Source organism: Herpailurus yagouaroundi, unplaced genomic scaffold (assembly GCF_014898765.1).
Source record: "Herpailurus yagouaroundi ecotype Mexico unplaced genomic scaffold, PumYag 251, whole genome shotgun sequence".
Lineage (NCBI taxonomy): Eukaryota > Metazoa > Chordata > Mammalia > Carnivora > Felidae > Herpailurus > Herpailurus yagouaroundi.
Genome location: NW_024412468.1, coordinates 1,745,034 through 1,764,382, shown reverse-complemented (window position 1 = coordinate 1,764,382; position 19,349 = coordinate 1,745,034). Strand labels below are relative to the sequence as shown.

Genomic DNA, 19,349 nt, shown 5'->3' with positions numbered 1-19,349 from the left:
ACCTGGCAGTTCCACAGAAGCCCTGAGAAGCAGCTCGTGGAGAACCAGTTGTGCCGTCTCATCCCTGCAGCATGACGCACAGCTGTGCAGAGACACGCGCCCCCCCGTGTTCCGCACTGCTGGATCAAGATGACGCCAGATGCGCACACATGGAATCGCGGACCCTCACAGGGAAGGAAGCCCCCTCGTGTGCGTCGATGGGGAGAAACCCTGAGGACGTTCCCACAGACAGTGTGACAGGCCAGGCCTCAAGGACAAGTCTTCCAGGCGCCCCTAGGCAGGCAAACTCCTGGAGACACAGAGTGGAGGAGGGACAGCCAGGCCCCTCCTCCTCCAGAGACGGGAGAAGAAGGGACCGGACAGTCTCCGCTGGGCAAGATGAACAAGTTCTAGGGCTCTGCTGCACAAGAGAGCACACATGTCACTACCGAACTGTGCCATCAAAAATGGTGAAGATGGCAAATTTTATGTTATGTGTCTTTTACCGATACAAATACCGAAAAATGAAATAAAATTTAGAAGGAAGATTTAAATTTATTTGGATAAACATCATCTGATGCTATTATTTATGGTTCTTTTACCTGACCTACACAAAATGTGTTTTGTTTTGTTTGAGTACAGCTGCCACACGACCTGACAATAATTTCAGGTGTGCAGCACGTGACTGGACGAGGGTGGCATCACGCCGTGCTCGCCACAAGCGCAGCTGCCGCCTGTTGGCACACAACGCTGTCACACCCCCCCCCCCCCACTGTGTCCCTCTCACTGTGCCCTTCCTCCCCGAGACTCACACTCGCTTTTTTACAGACCGCTGGCAGTCTGTACCTCCCGCCGCCGTCCCCCCTGCACCGTCAGTCCGTCCTCTATTTTTGTCCGTCTGCTTTTTGTCGTTTGTAGACTCAATCACCACATTCCACTTAGACTGGACTCACGTGTTTGTCTTTTTCAGTCTGACTTATTTCACTTGGTTAATACCCTGTGGTCCATCCACGGTGTCGCAAAGAGCAAGATCTCACCCCGTCACGGCCGAGTAATCAGCCACTGCAGACACCACGCCTTCCCTGTCCGCCGATCTACGACGGACACTTGCGGCTTCCATAGTTTGGCTATGATAAATAATCCCACAATAAACACAGGGGTGCATGTTTCTTTTTGAAATAGTGTGTTGTTTTCTGTGGGTAAATACCCGACAGTGGAACTGCTGGGTCGTAGAGTAGTTTGATTTTTAACTTTCTGAGGAACCTCCACACTCCAGAGCACCTCCAGAGCAGCTGCACCAGTTTGCATTCCCACCAGCAGGGTAAACGGTTCCCGTTTCTCCGCATCACGGCCAACACCTGTGGTCTTCTGGGTTGTTAATGTTAGCCACTCTGACAGGTGCGAGGTGGTTTCGATTTGTACTTCCCTGATGATGAGTGATGCTGAGCATCTTTTCAAGTGTCTGCTGGCCACCTGCTTGTCTTCTTTGGAAAAATATCTATCCAGGTCCTCTGCCCATTTATTAATCGAATTGTTTGTTGAACAAGACAGTTTTACATGTTCTGTAGGACAGACAGTCCTTTACAGAGCTGTAGGAGGCATGTGGAGGTTAGTGCACTTAGACAACTAGTGATTCAAGGTTTAAATCTTCTTACCTCGTATGTGATCTTTAAACTCGACTGTAATAAAATAGGAGTAAAGTGGGGATGAACTTCTGCAGTCAGCCACAGACGAAAGGTATCTTTAGGTTGAAGGGTATTTAATTCCTGGTTTATAAAAACAGCAACAATAAAAATCTACTTCAATATACACACTAATTTCCATTTTAGAAATGTATTAGTAGTAACTTTTTCCTACTGAAATCCTTCTGTGACATTCTGATATATTTCATTCTGCTGCTTATTTGCTCTGTGACCTTGGGTTCTAGGATTTACACCAATGCTGAGCAAGGATAATATGAGTGCGCATCTTGTGAACCATGTACAACACTCGTAGCTGCACATGATGCACAGCAAGTACAAGACAAGTGTTAGCGGTAACCGATGCACCTCAACTGGTCACCACCTTCTGGACCTTAGGTTCTCACCGCTTTGATTAGGGCTTCCAGAGAGTTCTAGCATGAGAATGCTTCCTTTATTGGGAACGTTTGTTGTATCCTACTTATTGCCTATCATATAAAGTCAAAACTTCACCACACAAATTCCTCGGCCTGTGCTATCTGCTGCAGTCACTTATTCAAATTTCATGTCTGTGTCCTCTTGAATATTTTTCCTTTCTACCTGTTATGCTCTTTGGAACCTGAAAATTCTTACTCATCTGTCAAGTTAAGTCCAAGTCTTAGGGGGATATTTTCTCCAACTCTTCAGTACCAGTCCCAGGCACATTAATCCCTCAAGACACTTTGTGAACTGTCTTCTGTAGTATTCACTATGCCACAATATAGTTACTAATGTGGGCTGTCTCTTCTACACCAACTTCCTTCCTACGAGCAGGTACAAATTTTGTATGCATTGAGCACTTACGGCAACTGCTGGCTTTTTTTCTGTACTAAACAAGTGTTTGTAGAATAAACAAATGAATGAATGACAAAAGACTTAAGAGTTCTAAAAGAGTGAAAATTAAAATTTATGTTAAAAAACATAATCTATGTCTGATTCTAATATTTACTATTTTAATGCAAAATACAGAAGGTGACCACAAAAAAAAAAAAAGGCAAAAGAATTGGCCATAAAAACACTGTGCTTACTTAACATTGTATATTGTAAAATGTATCTACACTTACTAACAATTTAAGAAGGTAAAATTTACATGAAATTTTGGTTTAGGTTAGCACACTTTTAAAGAAAGGTAAAAAACACACATTCATGATAGAGTTGGTTTGAAAATAAATTTGCAAATTTATACCTAAACAATTTATCCTAACTCCCCAAAAGAAAATTTAAAAAAATATTTTAAAGTTTAAACTTTTTTATTATCATCTACCTTATATGCTTCAAAAAGTTCTAATTAAGATTTGCTTCCAGGGACGCATGGGGGGCTCAGTCGGTTAAGTGTCCTACTTCGGCTCAGGTCATGTTCTCTGGTTCCTGAGTTCAAGCCTCACGTCGGGCTCTGTGCTGACAGCTCAGAGCCTGGAGCCTGCTTTGGATTCTGTGTCTCCCTTTCTCTCTGCCCCTCCCTCGCTCATTCTTGGTCTCTCTCTCTCTCTCTCTCTCTCTCTCTCTCTCAACACATGGATAACCTTTAAAAAATTTTTTTAAAAAAGATTTGCTTCTGGGGCACCTGGTGGCTCAGTCGGTTAAGCAGCTGACTTCAGCTCAGGTCATGATCTTGCGGTCCGTGGGTTCAAGCCCTGCATCAGGCTCTCTGCTGACAGCTCAGAGCCTGGAGCCTGTTTTGGATTCTGTGTCTCCCTCTCTCTCTGACCCTCCCCCATCCAGGCTCTGTCTCTCTCTGTCTCAAAAATAAATAAATGTTTAAAAAAAAAATACATGTTAAAAAAAAAGATTTGCTTCTGAGAAATCATTGTAATTGTGTGTTACACAAATAAATAGCTATCGATCTACTATTTGGAAGAAAAAGCAGAATTTAAGCATTTACAGGTCTTCTTTACATGTTTTAAAACATACGTGATTTATCAGACATGAATTATATATTTTTACACATTAATGGTTTCCTCAGAAAACTGTCCTAATAATAGAATTCCTCAAATATTTACATATACCTCAGTTTCCAAATCTGTGTCTTGTTTTGATTTTATGAACCACCACCGTCCATCAATTAACTCACTGAGTCATGAACTCATTCAAAGATGTGAGCGCCTGCCTATATGTTGTGAAAGGTGCTACAGGTGCCATGTACTAGGACCACACAATTTTTCGACACATTACAATTAGGTAAGGGCCTCTGTCAATCTATTCTATTCTCAATTATATGTCTGCCAGATCAATTAAACTAATTAACTCACCCTCCTGCTTAAGACCTCCTTTGACTTCATCCTAAGAAAAAAATTTCCAAATTCTTCTGCATGGTTCTCAGGGTATTCCACAACCCAGCACCACTCTGCCACGCCCAGCCCTCCCAGCACATTCAAGGCCATCTTTATTCTTTGTACTAGGCCTGTTCATCTCCCCCACTAGGTCTCTACTGGAATTAACCAGGCTATCCTCACCTGCCTGCCTGCCTTCCCTCTCCCCTTCCTTCCTCCCTTCCTTCCCTCCTTCCTCCCCTCCCTCCCTCCTTCCTCCCTTCCTTCCCTCCCTCCTTCCTCCCCTCCCTTCCCTCCTCCCTCCTCCCTTCCTTCTCTCCCTCCTCCCTTCCTTCCCTCCCTCCTCCCTTCCTTCCCTACCTCCTCCCTTCCTTCCCTCCTCCCTTCCCTACCTCCTCCCTTCCTTCCCTCCCTCCTTCCTTCCTCCCTTCCTCCTCCCTTCCTTCCCTCCCTTTCCTCCCTCCTTCCTTCCCTCCCTCCTTCCTCCCTTCCTTCCCTCCCTCCTCCCTTCGTTCCCTTCCTCCTCCGTTCCTTCCCTCCCATCCCTCCCTCCTTCCTCCCCTCCCCCCTTTCTTCCTCCCCTCCCTCTCTCCTTCCTTTCTTCCCTCCCTCCTTCCTTCTTCCCTCTCCTTTTTTTTCTTCCTTCTTTTTTTCTTCTTTCTTTCTTTCTTTCTTTCTTTCTGCCCCTACACTTAGCTAAATCACGTGCAACTTTCAAGCAACATCTTGTCTTAGGAGTCATCTCTAACTATCCGAGGCCACAATCATCTTTTTTAAGGGACAGAATTAAGTTAGGGTTTGCATTTAAAACCTGGCCAGCAATTTGCTCTTTCTAGAGGCTAGCTTTGCTCTGGGTCTGTGTGAATTCAGTCAAGTGACTGCTTCGGTTTCCATCCTAGCCTCCCAGGGAAGTCCTGTTATTCCCCTGACTCCTCTCCATCCTCTCTCCCCACACAGACACTGCAGACCAAGAGCATCAGGAGAAAGCAATGGTTTGAAAAGGCCTCCTGTAACCCTTTAAAACAGCTACCTACTTCAGTTCTGGGAAAAGCTCCCTAAGCCTCCCTTCGATCCTGATGAATAATTTCTTGGTTCCCCTTAAACGCTTTCAAAATAGAGACTTTTGTACACATCCTAATAAAAAGGCCCCCACCTTCATTTGTACAAATGTATATATTAAATGATTAACAGGTTTTAAATGATTTCTCGTTAAACGCTAACTTAAAAAAACATTACATAACGCATGACACTCTTTGCAGATCACCCAATTGACTACATTCCGTACTATTTACAACACACTCATCTGAATCTACCTTTTCCAGAACTGGCAGCCAAGACACCACAAGATGTAAGTTCTTCAAACACAGCCAGTCCCCACTGCGGGCACATTCCTTCAGCATCTGAATCGCTAAATCGGCTTGACCCTGACCCATAGCAACCTGCAAGACAAAACACAAGACTTGTTGTAGTAAACACCCACTCCAGTGCCTAGCACATGGGGACTGCGCTGACGGACCACTAATTACTGTTATTCTAGGCCGATGAGGACTGAGGGCGGGCCCCGCCTGAGACTAGCTGCACACGCAGTCCAGTCGTGACCTTGACCTGTGAGGGAGTCAAGCTTCCACTGCTCCGTCCATCCTCCTGCCACGAAGCCCAAAGGCCTTGCTCTGCTAGCAGACCCAGAGAGCGAGGGGCCTGCGGCCCAGTGGCCATCCTGCTTGAGAGGAACTAGGAATGCCTTGCTTAGGTTCCTTATCTGGGTTCTCAGGATAAATAAGTAAGTAAGTAAATAAGTAAGTAAATAAGAAATTAAGAAAGAAAGAAAGAAAATTAAAAACATAATACAAAAAACAGATCTGATAACACAGAACACAAGAGATTCAAATTATCCTGCTTTACATACTGAACCAACTCAGTTTTTTTGATGAGGGTTCTAAATTTTTAATGTTTGTTTATTTTGAAAGAGAGAGAACGAGCAGAGACAGAGAGAGAGAATCCCAGGCAGGCTCTGCACTGTCAGCGCAGATCCCAACATGGGGCTCGATCCCATGAACCGTGAGATCATGACCTAAGCAGAAACCAAGAGTCAGATGCTTAACTGACTGAGTCACCCAGGTGCCCCGAGGGTTCTAAATTTTTAATAAGAAATACCACTGTGTTGCCATTTCCAACAGCTGTCTTATTTTTGTCCTTCCTTAACAGAAGATTTCTAATACTTTTCTACTTATTAAAAACAAACAGTGCTTGAACTGTTTTGATGCACCTATTAATCTTCCATTGTTAAAAAAAAAAACCCACAAAAGACAAAAAACAGAAAAAAAAAACAATTTGCTGAACAGAAATTATAGATAATAACAGACAACTCAAGGGCGCCAGGGTGGCTCGCTCAGTTGAGCATCAGACTTCGCCTCAGGTCATAATCTCATGATTCCTGGGTTCGAACCCCATGTCGGGCTTTGTGCTGACAGCTCAGAGCCTGGAACTTGCTTTGGATTCTGTGTCTCCCTCTCTCTCTGCCCCTCCCTCTGCTCATGCTTGCTCACTCACTCTCTCTCTCTCTCAAAAATAAACATAAAAAAAATAAAAATAGACAACTTAGGATTCTCCAGGAAGCCTCAATCATGTGAAAAAAATCTTGAAGAGTCATAAAACCTCAGAAAAAACATTTACTACAAAAATTTTAAAATATTTTGTAAAAACCACATCAGGAATGTTTTGAGAAGACGGTTAGCCACTCATCCCCTCAAAAATCTACACCACTGCTTCTTAAATTAAAAATTAATTGGGGCGCCTGGGTGGCGCAGTCGGTTAAGCGTCCGACTTCAGCCAGGTCACGATCTCGCGGTCCGTGAGTTCGAGCCCCGCGTCGGGCTCTAGGCTGATGGCTCAGAGCCTGGAGCCTGTTTCCGATTCTGTGTCTCCCTCTCTCTCTGCCCCTCCCCCGTTCATGCTCTGTCTCTCTATGTCCCAAAAATAAACGTTGAAAAAAAAAATTAAAAAAAAAAATTAACTTAGCATATATAGTCAACAAAGCAACAAAACTTTAAAATAACAGAATTATATCCGTATTTAAAGGCTTTCCTACATTCCAACAACTGTGGAGGACGTTTCAACAGTCAAAACTACTGCAGCTGCAAACAGCTTTGTGCTTTTGGTAAAAGCATTGCTGACAGTAGAATCCATGGCCAGGCCGTCTGCCCGACAGACAGGACAGGGACTGAGGAGGGATGTGTCCTTATCACAGCAGGAACAGGGTGAAACCCCATGCCCAGGAGCTGGAGAGGCCCCTGCCCATGGGCCCAGGCCCTACCCTCTGGCTGCCTTGTGTCTGGGTCCCCACAAAATTTCTACTTCTCCAGTTTTGGTCGTTCTCAAGTGTCTGCTTTGTAATCATTATAATTTTCCCAATAAAAGCAGTTTATTTATTCAGTTGTCAAAAACTGACGGTAAATGAATACATTTTCAGACCTGCATGCAGACTGAATCTGAACAAACTAAGCCCCTAGATTTACCTCGAGAAAATGTGCTATATTACACAAGTTTTACTCAACAATTTATATAGTTCAGCTTCTGCAGGTAAATATTGCTGTGATTTACTGTAAAAGCATCCAAGTAAAATTATTCTCAAAAGGTTAGCAATTATTTTAGCTTCCTATTACCGTTACAACAAATTATCACCACTTAGTACAGTAAAACCAGGAACATGCCTGATCAGATTTCTGATCTAACACCAGGGATCTGGCTTTAATATAAAGGTAGTATCACAAGGCTGCGCTCTTCCTGGAGGCTCTGGGAGAGAATCCCTCGGGCACTTTCCCAGCTCCTGGAAGCCTGCCACACCTCCTCCTTGAGGCCACCCCTCCATCACTGGCCCCCCTACCCCCGCCTCCACTCCACCTCCTGGGCGGCCCCCCACGGCTCCATCACCAGCCCCCCCACCCCCTGACTCCGCCTCCTGGGCTGACCCCCACCGCTCCATCACTGCCCCCTCCCCCTGCCCCTGCCTCCACTCCCCCTCCCCGGCTGCCCCCTAGCAGGGCATGCAGACACTGAAGTACATGGCAGAACTCCCTCTGGGGGGAGCCTGGGGACCAGGATGTGGGCACTGTGGGGGGGCCAACAGGATGGACCAACAGGATGGACCATGGCAGGGAGACCAAAGCTGGGCAGAAGCAGCAGGTCTCTGTGCTCACCTGGTGGTAGCACTCTCCCCCGCGCTCAGCATTAGCCAGCTCCTGCAGCTCCTGGGAAGGATCTGCACCCGGGGAGATGATTATCAAGACTGGCTCAATCTCCAGTGTCTCTTTGTAGAGGCGTTTGAGATTTAGAGGGAGTGGGGACAGCTCTTTCAGTCCTGGAAGATACAGATTAGAGACGTGAAAACTTTGTAGCAACCTGATTCAGACAAAAGTCTGTTAAATCTAATTGCAGGATGTAATACAGAGAAGAACCGGCTGACAGTTTTCCCGTACAGTTTTCTCCCTGCAAGATCCCTCACTCACCAGCAATAACTCACATCTGTCGGATGCTGGAGGTGCCGGACATTTTTCTGAATGCTCTACACTTGGGATATCAGCGACTCACTGCACCACCACCAGGCAGGCACCCTGACTGCCTCATCCAGCACAGGAAGAAACACACCATCAGAGTTGTGGCCTCGATAGGTAACTTTCTGCCTACAAGAGAAGACTGAACCCAACCACCCGTCTCTACCACTATTCACTCATTTCTATGATAACCGGGTGCCTGCTCTGTGCTGTGCACTGGGAATCAGATTTCCGCATGACCTAGTGAACGATTTCACCGTCATGATACACGAGGGCTATGTCTTACGCCCACGCGTTGTGAGAAAAAAAAAAGTGGTACAGAAGGAAAAGAATATAAGTTTGGAGACAGAATACATAAGCTCTCAGTTTAGCCATTGACCCTGTACAAATCACTAAAATACCCTGTGTCCAGTGTCCTTGGTTGTAAAAAAAAAAAAAAAAAAAAAAAAAAAACAAAAAACAATCCATAGGCCATTTGGGAGCAAAACAGGATATGATAATAAAAAAGATTCCACATATTCATCACCTACTCTATGCTAGGCACTATGCCAGATATTTATTTTACATATAAGAAAACTAATAATCAAAGAAACTGAATTTGCCAAAGGCCACCCAGCTGCTGCTGACTGTATTCAACACAATTCACCTGTGCATCCTCTGACTCTGAAGCTTTTCACAAACTCAAGTCCTATACAGACAAGAAACTGTAATTTTGCTATTATGTTTAAACCTCCTTAACTAAAATTTAAATGTTTCCATGATTAATGTATTGAATAAAAGCCAAGCTAAAGAAGACCCACTTCAATTAATACTTGTTCATACTTGTATGAACTGAGCTAAACAAAACAAAAAACAAAACAAAACAAAACAAAACGGACTAGACACGAGTTGAAACCAGGATCAGTAGAACCTAACAGAATGCCTACAGAGGCAGCCGGGGCTTTCCTGTGTCTTCAACACTGCACCCTAGAAATACTGCACCCTAAAAAGTCTAAAATCACTGGAAAAGGACACTCTTAAAGCTTTCTGTAGCAAGCACTTTAAAATATAAATTCAGGGGCGCCTGAGCGGCTTGGTCACTTAAGCGTCCCACTTTGGCTTGGGTCATGATCTCACAGCTCCTGAGTTCAAGCCCCATGTTGGGCTCTGTGTTTTAGTATGGAGCCTGCTTCGGATCCTCTGTCCCTCTCTGTGCCCCTCTCACACTCGCACTGTCTCTCTCAAGAATGAACATTAAAAAGGCCCTTCTAGATAACCACGCTGAAAAGACACATTTCACATGTGGCCCACGCCCTCCACTCCTCACAAGAGGAAAGAATGGTAAGAAATGTCAAGAGTAGAAATATCCCTAATCTCCAGGAATTTGCCCCAATAGCCTCTGAAAGTTGAACTGTGTCTAGCATACTGTATGAATTTTAATTTTAACTAAGGGTGATGGCTAACAATCACCCTGTTTTAAGACCTAATCAAAAGGAATTCTTATGGACTTGCGACAGTGTAACTAGAAATGTTTTCATTTACTCAACACATTTATTCCTAAATTCAGCAAACATTCTAGGCCAAATAAATGCACTACCGGACATTGTGAAATATATCATAAGTCTTAGAAATGGGCCTGGCCTTTGACTCAGGAATTTAAATTACAATAATTTAAGAAATAATCCAGGCTGTGAGTGCAGAAGCAGGCACAGAGGATTTCATCCAGGCTGTTGATATTAGTGGCAAGAGGGCAACACACTGAGGAGTCTGAGAGCCATACAGGAGGGCTGAAGTTACAGAAACGGTGCATTTAGAGGTACTTTCCTGAAAAGCAGATTACTCAACAGACAACAGTCCACATTGTAATATACACGCTTACGTGCTCAAACAGAATAGAAACAACTGCATTAACAATGACTAGTAACAAGTGTTTCCTGTTTTCTATTCTTCCCCATCTCCTCACGGAGCTCTGTTTACACGTATCATGTGATAAAAATGTCAGGATACATATATTTCCCTACAAAATAACTACTGACTGAAACGTGTTCTTTTGGAAATTATATGCCAATATAAAACTCTAAAAATTTAAAATACAGGGGCGCCTGGATGGCTCAGGTGGTTAAACGTACAACTTCAGCTCAGGTCATGATCTTGCAATTTGTGAGTTTGAGCCCCGCGTGGGGCTCGACGCTCTCCATGCAGAGCCTGGAGCCAGCATTGGATCCTCTCTCCCCCTCTCTCTGCCCCTCCCCGGCTCACGCGCTCTCTCCCAAAAATAAATTTAAAAATTAAAAAAAATTTAAATGCAGATTGCCACATCACGTCTTAACAGACCACATACTCGATGAGGACAGGAGTCATGTCTTGTGCTCACCATTTTACATGCACACTCTAACATAAATTCAAATATTTCTTCTAAAGTTAAAATTCCACAGAAAAATATATGTTCATTAGCTCATTTTACACAATATTTCAAACTATTGCAACATTTTGGATTAGAGAAAAAATCCTGAAAAATATACCATTTATGACTCAAGTCATGTTCATGCTACTTTGAATTTCATATTAGCTATTCTGCCCACAAAACTCCAATATTATAACCCTACTGTATTTTAAACGAACTAATCTTTATATATTATCATTAGTTTTATTAACCCAAGCAACTTCAATTCATTCTATCATTAAGACTGTTAGTGTGAATCATCCAGAACTATTCCATGAAACTGAAGAGTCAAAGATGTTCACTGCATTGTGAATTATCACAGTACAGAACTACTTACATATCACTGGGATCATGGGCCTGGGTGGTTTAGTCAGTTAAGTGTGTGATTCTTGCTTTTGCTGCTCAGGTTATGATGCCGGGTCGTGGGATCGAGCCCTGGGTCAGGCTCTGTGCTGACAAGCATAGACCTGCTTATGATTCTCTCTCCCTCTGCCCCTCCCCTGTTCCCTCTCTCTCTCTCTAATAAGATTTTTTTTTTTTTTAAATCACTGGAATTTAAAATTTTGACCATTCATCTTTAAACCGTGTCATTTCTTTTAAAAGTAAAAAAAAGAGGGGCGCCTGGTTGGTGCAGTCAGTTAAGCGTCCGACTTCAGCCAGGTCACGATCTCGCGGTCTGTGAGTTCAAGCCCCGCGTCAGGCTCTGGGCTGATGGCTCAGAGCCTGGAGCCTGTTTCCGATTCTGTGTCTCCCTCTCTCTCTGCCCCTCCCCCATTCATGCTTTGTCTCTCTCTGTCCCAAAAATAAATAAACGTTGAAAAAAAAAATTAAAAAAAAAAAAAAAGAACAAAAATGAGTCAAAGAAATAAACCTTTATTGCATTCTATTTTACTCAGATAAAATACTGAAATAATAAAAAAGAAAAAATTTGCAGTTTAAAAAGGAAAGAATATCAATTCTGTACTTTTTAAGTACCTGAGTAAAAAAAGCAGCAAATTAACATCAAACTATTATAGGAGGTAAGGGTAACAGACTCATTCTTGCTCCCTCACCTCGTCCTCCCCAACAAAGACACCAACAAGCTTCTAGTGTACAAAATCCCACTTCCTCATTAGAGATAAAACATATCACAAACGTCAATAAAAAGAAAGAAAACCGACAACCACTATCTAACGTAAGATGCCCTTTAGAAACGGACTAATCCTCGAACCTAGAAACAAAAAGCCACACGTTTTGTGGAGGCCGAATCCCAACCCTGTTTCAAGATTCCTGTCCTTGGTTGTGCAAACACTCACCTAGGCACTGCTGGGAAGGCACTCTGCAGGTGGAATTTTGGTTAGGGATATTATAAGAGCATTAACCTCAATTATCCCAGCGGGCCAATGAATCACTAGGACCCTGAAAAGCCTGCAAAGTCAAGGAGACGCCACAGAGAGAGGCAGGGAGGATGAGGCGGAGGAGAGAGCAGAGGGACATATGGGGAGCCCGAGGAAGTGTCAGTCGGCCACTGCTGGCTGTGATGTGGAGGAAGGGCCTCTAACCTGGAGGCGGACTCCAGAGACAGAGAGGAAATGCCGACCTCAATCCTGCAAGGGCACGCGGCTGAATCGTGCAATTCAGTGAGCCTCCCCGTAAGAGCAGAGCGGCCAACGCCCGCACTTAGCCCTGTGGGATCTGCAGCGGAGAACCCAGGCCAGCCGCCGGGCTACTGACCTCCCCTCTAGAGCCGGGAGATACTACATGGACGTTGTTCTAAGCTGCTAATTGGTGGCAATGTGTTACAGAGGCAACAGAAGATGAATATGCATGTCCTTCTGTCCTTCCCCTTGCTCTCCCACACAGCTTCACGAGACAGATGGAGCCGTGGAAGCAAGGTCCCCCCGGATGGGACGCAGGCACGACTAAGGGAAGGGGCTGGGGAGCGGAGGGCTGCGAGGCTCGGAGACTGTCCCCTGGAGAGTCTTCCTGCGGCCGTGGCGCCCTCCGTAAACATGCCTCCTACCAGCCTCACCATGCAGCACAAACCCTGCTCAGAGCAGCTACTCAAAGCCGAATGTGATCAGAATAACTCAAGTCGGAGTATGTGCATGTGGTGACTGCTATCGTGAAAAAGTAACAGATGTGGCTGGTATACGCGAGCTTGGAGGACTCTAGTGATGTGCCTAAGCTTCTGGGACGGCTCTACTACACCGAAATGGACACCACTTAAAACACAACTGTTTAAGTTACTGCTTTAAAGTTTATACATTATAAAAAGGATTGCTTAAACTTAATAAAAATCTTTCTGTATAAATGATGCTTGAAAAATTACATTTGAAATCAAATCTTTAGAATTTCATTAGAAAGATAAGTGCTTGTCATTCTCTAGCAATTTGAATTTTTAAAACTTATTCATACAATAAAAACTCCAATTTTATATGAAAACTCTATGAATAAAACCATTTGACCAAATACAAAGTCATCTACCCATATACCAGTTTATATAACTTTTGCTTAAAAATAGGCAGAATATGGTTTTAGAAGTGTATTAAACTTACAAAGCATTTGAATATGTGAACACCAGGAGGTTTTTAGTTAATGCTGTTCAGCCTTAAATACCATTTAATCTGGAGGTGAAATAGCACCGCCACGAAGTGTTCCAAAGAGTGGGCACGAGGTCACGCTACAAGGTCAGCAGGAAAGATCTGCTGCGACGCGGTACAAGGACTGGGGCACGGAGGAAAGAACGGACTCTTACAACTGCTCCGAAAAGTGCCTCGTTTTACTTAAACTCACATCAAGTTATAGAAACATACAATAAATATATAGATAAGCCAGAAATATATTAGATAGTGTTGAGTCCCACAAAGAGAATTAAAACAGGCTGATATGTTGGTACCGATCAGATGGCCCAGAGAGACCTCTCTGGAAAGGCAATATTGTAAGTTAACATCTGAATGACACAAAGGAGCCATGCATTTAAAAAAAAAAAAAAAAAAAAAAAAAGGTGCATCCATCCGATACCTGGAGCTCATCACAAGAAGTGATATATGAAAGTGCTGAATCACCAAATTGTACCCCTGGAACACTGTATGTAAACCGTAAAAGAATTTTTAAAAAATAACATTTTTTCTTAAAAGGTATTCAAGAGAATAGTAATCTTTACTACTGGAGAACTCGGAACTATTATTCAGGACATTGGAAGTATCGCTGTATTAAATAAAGTCTGCAACAAAGCATTAAGAATAAAAAAAAAAAAAAAAAAAAAAAAGGAGAAAATGCCGCAACCAGACGGTGCAAAGGTCCTGAGACTATTCTGCCCACTTAGGCAAAGGGGGAAGCATGAACAATGTAAGATGAGGTCAGAGAAGCAGAGTCTTATAAGCTTATGTAAGGAAGCTGGATTTTATTCTAAGTGTTTTGAGAAGATTTTGGAGATTTTATGCAAAAAGAGAGATAATTTGGTTTGAACTTTTTAAAGGTTACACAGCTTTATGAAAAGAATGGACTGGAAAGGAAGCAAGAGCTAAAGTAGGGAGACTGAGTAAGAAGAGAGCCACTGATGGAACATACATTTATGGCCTCTGTGCTCAGAAGCTGTTTAAGGCAGAGGAACACAACCATAAAATAAATGTGTGCCCTCACGTGGCTTCTACTCTAGTTGGAGAACAATTAATAAACACATTAATAACAGAATGTCAGAGAGTACTAATAGTTACAGAGCCCTGAGGGAAATCTTTGGTGGAAAAATGCCATTTGAGCAGAGAAGTGGGGAAGACACCGGGGGAGGGGGAGAGCTCCCTTGGAAGAAGGAGCAGCAAATGCAAAGGCCCTGAGACTGCAGAAACGCACTGGGGGCTGCAGAAGAACAGGAAAACGGACGGCGGTCACGGCTGGAAGGGGCTGAACGAGGGCGGGAGTGGTAGGAGAACATTGTGAGGACTCAGGAAAGGAGCGACTCACCAGGGGACGATGGACTGAGGACCCATGTCATCTAGGCACTCTTGCTGCCATGCTGAGAATAAACTGGGCATGGGCAGAAAAGCAGCCTCAAAACCAGCAGCCCTGCTCACGTGACAGTGACTTAAAGCGGGTAGACGGCAGCAAAGGGGTGAGCAGTGACCGCGCCCTGTGTATGTTCTGACGGCACAGCCACAGCGACGACGGGAGCTGAGGGGAGAGGTGTTGAGAGTCTGCACTCGGTTGGCAGCAATGCCACCAAGGGAGTTAATTCACGGCAAACCTGAGAGATGGAGCCCAGAAAACTTGCTGGTTTCTCAAACCTGCCACCGCGAGGCCGTTCCCTCCGGAGCGTCTGCCGCGGGCCACGGCTAAGGGCCTCAGTTACAACAGGAAGTGAGCGAAGTGAGCGGGTACTTCGCACCGGGACGCTCACACCTTTGTTCCAACACGTCGTTTTCCAGAGTCAACGTCACGCGTCTGTAACCGGTGCAGGAGTCACTGTCAAGCTGTCCTGTTCACATCCGTGTGTCGGCGAGCAAAGTCCCCAGCTAGGAGCATCGGCTACACCACCTGACGGGCGCCTACTGCCCGCTGGACACCCCCTCCCCCCCCCCCCCCCCGCCCCGCCAGGACTTCTTTCGGGGAGGCATCCCCGGGACTCTGAGGGGGGCACGGCGGGACATTTCAGATGGAGGCCAGGAGGCCCGGCCCCGTGCACGGAACACACAGGCAGGGACGAACGGGGCTCCACAAGCTGCGCGGGGCACAGGGACGGACAGATACAGGGGGAGACAGAAGCGGAGAAGGGAGAGTCCTGCCCTTCCCCCGCCGCGGGTCCCCCTTGCTCACTGCCATGCGCCTGGGACGGGTGTGTGTCGCTCACAACCAGAAGTCACGGGGCCGAGCATCCTGCCAGAGCGCAGCGACCACAGCGCAGGAGGCGAGCGCTCCACGCGCCGTCCGCGCTGAAGGGACTCGAGGCCCAGCACGCGCCCTCGCAACTCCCTGTTCCCGCCTGCAGCCTGCCACGTGACCCGTCCGCGGTGGAAAGGGGGGGGGCTCACGCCGTGTGCGCAAGCTCACGTACGCATACACGTGCTGGCGGAGGGGGCGGGGCAGGGGACATAGACAGCCTGTGCCGGCACATCCCCCAAGAAGAGGCTCGAGGCTGTCCTCGCAGGTCCTCGATCATGAGTGGAGGCGGGTCACCGCAGGGGCGGGGCTCCTGCAGCACGCGGGTGTCCCCGCAAGAAGTAAATACGGGAAGCACCGCCCACCTGGGACACACGGCCACACCTCCCCGTGCACACCCGACTCCCCCGCACCCCTGTCCTTGGAGACGGAGTCCGCCCGCAGCGCTCACGACTCGATCACCTCCCGGCATGTGACCGTGTCTGTTCTCAGTCACACAGAGGCTCTCGGTGTCGCCAGTGACCGCTGCCCGAGTGCGCAAGCCCCGCGTCAGTCCTCCGGGACAAGACGACGGTCGCCGGCACGGGAACTTGCCAGTGACAAGCGTGCAAAACCCGGTGTATTGCCCCCAGCTCCCGAAGACGACGTCGCTAAGCCATGTTAGGCTCGCGGGACTGGAACACACACAGCTGGAACACACAGTGTCATACACGAGTAAGATGTTGGGGGCCGATGGAGAACTTCTAGCGACAACGCCAGGGCACTTGGTTACCTAGGCCCGATCTTCTACTTTCCACCTGCTTCGGGATGAAGACCTCTATTCTCGGAAGGGGCTCCTTTCGCTAAAATACGGGCCTTAACACGGCTTCTCCACGTTTTCCTGAGCAAATCAAAATACAGTCTATAGAACTTACTTACAAATGAACCCTACCTTTTAATCCTCTAAGACTACATTAAAGATGTAAATAATGGACTGCATAGTTTGTAATCTGAAAGACGCACACACTCTTCGTTTTTTTACAGCAAAAATAACTCGTTTTGAAGACGTCCCCCCGACCCCAGACTACGGTCATTTACTTGTTTTATTTTGTCTAAATCAAACATTTGATTCCCTGCTTTAAAGTCCTAATCAAGAACAAATGTATAAATGTCTAAAGGGCGTTCACAAGAAAAAAGTTTTTAAATTTCAAACACCTTAACTAAATGCAGGCTGTCAACTATGCATCAAAGTGAATACATTAAGTACAGTTACATCCAACACCCATTTATCTTTAATCCAGTAGAGGCGGTAAGATAAGCAGAACGAAGGGTAAGACCCTCTGATATTCTAAACTAAGGTCAACATAAAATAAAATGTAAATTAACAAAATAATTCAGGTCAGTGCTCAAGTTCCAGAAGAGTCCCACACTTACCCAGAGCTTTGCAGGCAAACATGCCCATGGCACTTTGCAGTCTGTCTGGTCTGAGCGCCTGCACCACGAGAACCTTCAAAGAAAGTGCAGGGTAGTTTTAAACAATACAGTTCACACAACAGGTTTAAACAATAATGTTAGTTAATGAAACATGTATTTACTAACATGGCAGCACTGATCAATGTGGCACAATATTTACTTACACAGTCACAGTAAGTATATACAAAGACATATTTTTAATAAGGAAAATATTAACTAAAAGTCCATTTATTTCTTCAAATTTATCATCAGAAGTCAACATGAGCATGTCATTGTCACAGGGTCAGCTATGTCTTCAGTATCCAGGAAGTGGCCATGTGGCAGCTGCCAACAAGGGTACAAAGGTGAGGCACTTTTGATGATCGTAGAGCAGAGGCCCAGAAATCTTGTCTAAAATTTTCAAATCACTGTTTTCATGCTCAAACATGTATATACCCAGGTGTTTTTTTCAAGAAACGTACTTCCTAGCTTCCTTTCCTTTCATCTCAAGCCACACTTGGTACAGGAGCACCGACCAAGGAGATACAAGAAGACACCAGCACCAGCAGCCTGGTGACCGGGGACACCCCTTCCCAGAGAGCCCGCCAGCTCTAAGCCCTGGCCTACCCCAAAGACCAGAACCCTCCAGTAAGTTCAGTGCTCCGTTTGATACAAAACGGGAGAGGAGGGCCTGGGCCTCACGAGGCGGTGTTTCCCACGGACAGAACCCAGGAAATGAGAGAAGAAGCCGCACACTCTAACTTTAATGTCTTCCTGTGAGACTCTCTCTCTCCTGAAAAATCACCCTTTGGGCTACAGCACACGGAGACACCCAGGCACGCCTGCCAGTGACCACACTGTCTGGGCCCACGGCAAAAGCAGAAAGCCCTTCCCCACGTTGACATCACATGACATCCAAAGGCAGAACTTTCATTTAAGTGGCTTCTGGACAAGAGAAGTATCAGATATTTTTATGCATTTAGAGAACTTACCTGCTGAAATAAGGAAACTTTCTTTGCAAGAATAGACGGAAACTCTTGCTCACACATTGAAGTGTGACAGTAAGTACGCCACAGCGCTTCATCGTCAAAGCAGAGGGTCTGATAAAGACTAGGGAGAGTAATCTACAACACAAAAATAACCCTACACGGTGAGCTACAAGCAAACGTGAGTCTGTGTGTATATATATGTATTACTAAAAAGGTAAATGGAAACTAATTATTGATAGATGCTTATCAGTTGTTTTCCCCTTTATATTGGCTTATCTAATTATTTCTAGATCAGAAATAGTATGGTTAGGGTCGCCGGGGTGGCTCAGTCGGTTAGGCGTCTGACGTCAGCTCAGGTCACGATCTCACAGTTCGTGCGTTGGAGCCCCACATTGGGCTCTGTGCTGACAGCTCGGAGCCTGGAGCCTGCTCCAGATGCTGCGTCTCCCTTTCTCTCTGCCCCTCCCTCGCTCATGCTCTTTCTCTCTCTCTCTCTCAAAACTAAATAAACATTTAAAAAAATAGCATGGTTAGACTTATCCAATCCAGAATTAGATAAAATTCGACATTTCCAAAGTAGTATCAGCTCAATATTTGCAAGTTAACAAATCTTTTCTTGACATAAAAACATTTGTACTTATCTCCACCTTGTGGAGAAAGGAATCCTTTGTTAAAAACCAGTACATTTTTTACTGAGTCCTGACGGACATGTCCACGGGCACGTTAAGCACCACAACAGAGTTCTACAAGAGATTATAAAAATATGCTGAATTTCACATCAACATCAAATCCTGAATAGAACATGGCTTTTCTAAACCACATTCATTTATGCTGCACTCATGAGCACGTTGCTTCCTTTGCCTCTAGATGTTCTAAATTTCTACTTATTAATGTCTACACAAGAGTCCTCATAAATTTCTACTGTGCGTTCAATATTCTCCTTAAACAATTATCATCTCTCAGGGATGTTCTTCAACATATTCATTTCCTTCTACCTCAAATAGTATTCTCTCTTCCAAACTTTGTTTTTAATCTTTTTCAGCCTTCTTTGTGGTATAATTGACGAAATAGTACCTATTTGAGTGCTCTGATAAGCATTTATTTACACTGCAATAATTACCACAATGAAACAAATT

The 19,349-nt window shown here is 45.1% G+C and overlaps 1 protein-coding gene across 1 annotated transcript in view; it reads right to left on the bottom strand.

Moving 5' to 3' along the window:
* DYNC2H1 (dynein cytoplasmic 2 heavy chain 1) overlaps window positions 1-19,349 on the bottom strand; it is a 351,138-nt gene that overhangs the window by 151,417 nt on the left and 180,372 nt on the right. The window contains exons 75-79 of the mRNA XM_040460797.1: window positions 18,217-18,348; window positions 17,207-17,279; window positions 8,164-8,324; window positions 5,281-5,406; window positions 1,635-1,745 (exon numbers count right to left, since the gene is read on the bottom strand). Coding sequence (XP_040316731.1) covers window positions 1,635-1,745; window positions 5,281-5,406; window positions 8,164-8,324; window positions 17,207-17,279; window positions 18,217-18,348 — 603 coding nt within the window. The remainder of the gene's footprint in view (window positions 1-1,634; window positions 1,746-5,280; window positions 5,407-8,163; window positions 8,325-17,206; window positions 17,280-18,216; window positions 18,349-19,349) is intronic.